The 5533-nt window shown below is 33.5% G+C and overlaps 1 protein-coding gene across 1 annotated transcript in view; it reads right to left on the bottom strand.

Moving 5' to 3' along the window:
• ascc1 (activating signal cointegrator 1 complex subunit 1) overlaps window positions 1-5439 on the bottom strand; it is a 10161-nt gene extending 4722 nt beyond the window's left edge. The window contains 7 exon segments of the mRNA XM_016485585.1: window positions 491-632; window positions 713-846; window positions 1886-2064; window positions 2585-2682; window positions 4118-4217; window positions 4291-4418; window positions 5383-5439. Of these exon segments, the coding sequence (XP_016341071.1) occupies window positions 491-632; window positions 713-846; window positions 1886-2064; window positions 2585-2682; window positions 4118-4217; window positions 4291-4405 (768 nt within the window). The 5' untranslated portion in view covers window positions 4406-4418; window positions 5383-5439.
• Between the last annotated feature and the right edge of the window lie 94 nt (window positions 5440-5533).

Below are 5533 nucleotides of genomic sequence, written 5' to 3'. Positions count from 1 at the left end.
TATATATATATATATATATATATATATATATATATTTCTATTCAGCTTTAATTTTATTTACATTTTTGCACTTAAACATATCTTATTTCAGTTAGCCACCAAGCCATCACTTCTCATTTTTGTTTTACATTTAAGTCGAAGTACTACAATTACTAACACTAAAATAGAAATAAAGCTAAAGCTAAATAGAAGCATTTTGATAATGACAAAGCACATAAATGACTAAAAAGAAATTAAAATGAAAACTTTAAATATAAAATCTAACTCAAAATAAATACGTACTATAATAGTACATAAATAATACAACAGTACAATAATATACTGATATATAACAATTATTTTTCTCATTATATTACATTAATATGTCAGATTTCATACATGAAAGTATCATAACAGTGCACTATATTCCAAGTGATCTGAAGTCATATGTTTGGAATGATGTGAGAGTGATTAAATGATTTTCATTTTTGTGTGAACTATGAGACTTCACCAGGTAATGAATTGTATCTTACTTGTCAGATCCATCTCGAACCGTGACTTTGGCATAGAGAACGTCCACCATCGACGGGTCATCATTCATATATTCAATTCCTCGGACCTCCACAGGAAGTGGTTTTGCTTCAGTTATATCTCTGCAGAGACAAAGCAGCACATTTACTCTGCTGAGCATCACTGCGGTCTGTTCTGATGCTTTATGGGCTGCAGTAGTGACCTGATAGCGTCCCGACACTGCTGCAGGAGCTCGCTCGCGCGTGTCACTTCCTGTTCGTTCAGCAGGGCCAGAGTGCCGATGGTCAGATGCAGTTTGGCTGGGTTCTGGAAAATACTCTCATCCACGCCTGCGTCCTGCACAACACACATTAAAACCAACTCAGAGACAATCCACAAATCTAGCAAACATTTCATAGATGCCTTTTTATCACTACTATAACTCATTCACAATAACACCAGGAACAAGAATTAAGAAAATAGTAAATAGAGTGAATTTTGCTGTGACCTTATCACATTATATTATTTTTAAATGACATTACATTAAATTATATTAACCTTTTAATATAATATAATATAATATATAATATAATATAATATAATATAATAACCTGATTACATTTTTGCATTAATATTATATTAAATTCTTGCATTAACTACTGGCAACAATAAGACAATAAGATAAGATAATATAATTAATAAGCTATATTTTACATTAACCTTACTAAAAGAAAAGAAAATATAATAATATAATATAATACAATTAATAAAATAAAATAAAACTAAATTATATTTAATTTAATTAAATCTTTAAATTAACATTAAATTGTGTTTATGCATTAACTACTGGCAACAATATGTCCAGGAAGTACAATTAAATTAAATTAAATTAAACCTTTAAATTAACATTAAATTGAGTTTATGCATTAACTACTGGCAACAATAAGACAATAAGATAATATAATTAATAAGCTACATTTTACATTAACCTTACTAAAAGAAAAGAAAATATCATATAATATAATACAATTAATAAAATAAAATTATATTTAATTAAATTAAATCTTTAAATTAACATTAAATTGAATTTATGCATTAACTACTGGCAACAATATGTCCAGGAAGTAAATAGAATGAATTCTGCTGTAGCTTTATTTTATTATATCATATTAAACTATCTTAACCTAACCTAACCTAAAATAATAAAATAAAATAAATAGTAATATTATATTACATTTATGTCTTAACTACTGATTTGATTGTGCTTGATGGAACTTATTATACTAAATTTATGTGTTAACTACTATCGTAATACTATATTGAATTCTTGCAACGTTAATAAAGTAACTGCGGTCGCCTCTGATTGTGTGTTGACTTCTTGAGTGAATGTTCTCACCTGTCCACAGAGCTCCAGCACCTGCTCTCGAAAGCGCAGGAAGCCCTGCTGCACCTGAGGATGATTTAGTGCAAACGACAGGAAGTGTGTGAACGGCTGCTTCCTCCGAAAGCTGTCGATCAAAACCTCAACGCGGGTTACAGCTGAGGCGACGGCTGCTCTGTGTGCACCTGTGATCACTGAGCGTCCCACACACACACACACACACACACACACACACACACACTTCCGTAAAACCACAGCACAACCACAGGAAGAACATACAGTCCTCACCACTGCACACAAGAACACGCTGCTGCCAGAACATCCTGCTACTAGAACATTCTGACCCCTAAAGCACCTTTATGCTTATACAGGAACACTTTTAGTTGCACAAGGCATCATGCACATTCATTTAACGCCAACCGAAACATGCCAACCTTCTGCTTCGGAGTGTGTTCAGACACACGAGCAACAAACTAGATGACTTATATCTCAAGATAAAGTGGGTTTGAGCATGCAAAACTCACAGACACCATTCTATACCAGTTTCTCTGGTAATGCTAAGGCATTATGAGTTGTTAGAGTTTATGCATTTGGCAGATGCTTTAATGCATTCCCTGGGAGTTTGAGATATGATTTCTGTCTGCACAAATGCTGTGTGATGAACTAAATTAATAGTTCAGGGCTGAGGGGTTTGCTCAAATCACCGTTTCTTACCGATTTGTCCTTCCACGCCTTGTTTTGGGATGCTGATGGAAGTTTTAGTCTCTGATTCCAGTCGTTTACGAGTCTCTCCCTTCTTCCCGATAATATACCTGAAAACACAAGAACACTGCTGAGCTCTGAGATCTGAAAATGACCAAGAAGCATCCGAAAAAGCTGCAGTCAGTCTGTATGTGAGCCAGTTTCTGCCTTAGAATGAAAAAAAATAATCTAATATAAAATATAATGTATTTACTATTTACAATACTGACTTTATTTCTCCGTGAATGCAAGATGTCATTTTGTGCATTAATATGAATAAGAAATGGAACGTACCAACACATTTCTTGAAGGAAATATGCATTTTGTGATACAGACAATTAAAAAAAGTAATAATTGCAGGATGTATACTTGCAATTTTCAGGTAAAAAAAGTCAGAATAGTGACTTCAGAAACTCTGAATTGCGAGATTTTAATGCAAACTTGTGGGATATACACTCAAAATTGCTAGAAAGAGTCAGAATTGTGCGCTATAAACATGAAGGCATAAACTTGCAATTCTGAGAAAAAAAGTTAGATGTTTACTCAAATATTGTAGGATATAAACTACTCTAAACTGCGAGAAAAAAGTCTGAATTGTGAGAAATTAACTCAAAATATAGCCTAAATTTGCAAAAAAGTGAGAATTGTGTGTTATAAACACAATTCTGAGAAAGTCCGAACGATCATATGATACAAAATTGCAAAATATAATCTTGGAATTGCAAGAAATAAAGTCAGAATTGTGTGAACATGCAATACCGAGAAAATGTGAAAGTCCAAAAAATCTGAATCGCAAGATGTTAACTCAAAACTGCAGGATATAAACTCAGAACTGTGAGAAGTAAAGTCAGAACTATATGTTATGAAAACTCAAAGTTGCAAGAAATAGTCATAATTCTGTGTTGCAAACTCTCGAGTCTGATAAAGTCAGAATTGCTTGATGTAACTCAGAATTGTGAGATGTTAACTCAAAATGAAGTGAGAACTGTATTATAAACACCCAATTCTGATACAGAAAGTACGAATTGCTGGACATAACCTACCAATTCTGACCTGAAACAAGTTAATAAAGCAATAAGCCCCGTGAAGCCGTGGTTTACAGTGAATTTATAACAGCTAAAGGAAGCGGAGTGCCTAAAACCCCTTAGCTGTTATAAATTCACTGTAAACCACGGCTTCTCGGGGCTTATTGCTTTTATAAAACGGTTATTCCATATACGTAGTAAGGTTTCACAAAATAAAACAGCAAATAAAGTGTAATGATATTAATAAAAACAGTATTCTTCCACCAAACAATGTAGCTCCTCAGAAACAGTTGTGGTTGCTACAAAGTGGTTGCCGAGCAACACACAAACGTAAACAAAGGTGTATGTTACTTTGTAGAGTCATTTACAACAGCTTCGAACGCGGCTCAGCCAATCAGAATCAAGCACCGGAACTATTTTCTACTCCATGGCAGCAACTGCCTTCGTAAGTGTGAGAGTGGTCTAGAACTCATGTACTAACTTGTAAAGGACACTGGGCACGTCTATGGCGCAGCGGAAGCCTCTGTCTGTCTGCTCGATGTTGTATGCATCACACGGCTCGTCCAGACACTGCTCAGCTGCTGCAAAACATCATCTTCACATTATATGACGTCATAATAAAGACACGATGCAGTGGAGCTGACCAAAACAAACCTGCTCCCGAAGACGGATAATCATCCTCTTCTTCTTCATAACATTCCTCCTGGACTGGATTTTTTCTGTAAATTCTGCCATTGATGTTAATGAGAACCGGCCGCAAGACCTCCATCACACGCAAACTGCTGGATGAGAGAGAGTAAGGAGAAGCACAGTTCATTTACACGCTTAGAATGTGGCATAAATGAGCGTAACAGCACTGGAGCGTAATATTGCTGGTTAAATAACTGTAGAATTCACATTAAAGTCACTAAAGAGACAGTTAGATTACTAAAAGAATTCTATTTTAAGTAAATGCTGTTCTTTTTTAACTTTTTATTCATCAAAGAATCCTGAAAAAAGTATCACAGCCACAGGTTCCAAAAAAAATATGAAGTTTCTAACATTGATAATAAATCAGCATATTAGACTGATTTCTGAAGATCATGTGACACTGAAGACTGGAGTAATGATGCTGAAAATACAGCTTTGATCACAGAAATAAATTATATTTTAAAGTATATTAAAATAGAAAACTGTTCATTTAAATTGCAATAATATTTCACAATTTTACTGTTTTTTCTGTATTTTTGATCAGATGAATGCAGCCTTGATGAGCAGAAGAGACTTCTTGTGTATGTATAAGCAATATTTATAAAATTAACTAAATAAACAATTTAACAATATTTAAATGCTGACATTTCATATTAATTGAACAAGACCAGCAGATTACAGAAAACAGGAAAAAAAATCTATAAAAAAAAAACAAATTCTAGACTAATCAGTAAAAATTACCGAACAAATTATCTATTTATTTTAACTGTCAAGATCATCATTTTGGTGGGATAAACTGTCAACAAGACAGTCTGTTCATGACATCTTCTGAAAAAACTGCAAAATCAGCAGAAAGACGTTTAAATGTTTTATAAACAAAGAAATATTTTATATGTTTCATAGTTTATCGTGTGCTTCAACTGATGGCTGACTGAACTTTGCTACAACACGAATAAACCACATGAAACAACTCAGAACCCATGAAAAAACAACAACACAGAACATATACTCGCAAGAACGCGTGAATATTAATTATTAAATGATTAATCTTTCTACCTTTGAGCTGCTGTGTTTGCAGGAAACTGTGGACGAAAGACTTCCGCTTCCGCTTTCAGCGTCTCGCTTAAAAGTCCTCTGCTGAGAGAATATTATCAAAATAATAATAATAATAATAATAATAATAATAATTTTCATATATATATATATA

Source organism: Sinocyclocheilus anshuiensis, unplaced genomic scaffold (genome assembly GCF_001515605.1).
Source record: "Sinocyclocheilus anshuiensis isolate Anshui unplaced genomic scaffold, SAMN03320099.WGS_v1.1 scaffold241, whole genome shotgun sequence".
NCBI lineage: Eukaryota > Metazoa > Chordata > Actinopteri > Cypriniformes > Cyprinidae > Sinocyclocheilus > Sinocyclocheilus anshuiensis.
Note: the sequence above shows the minus strand (reverse complement) of the source record. Positions and strands in the feature narration are given on the sequence as shown.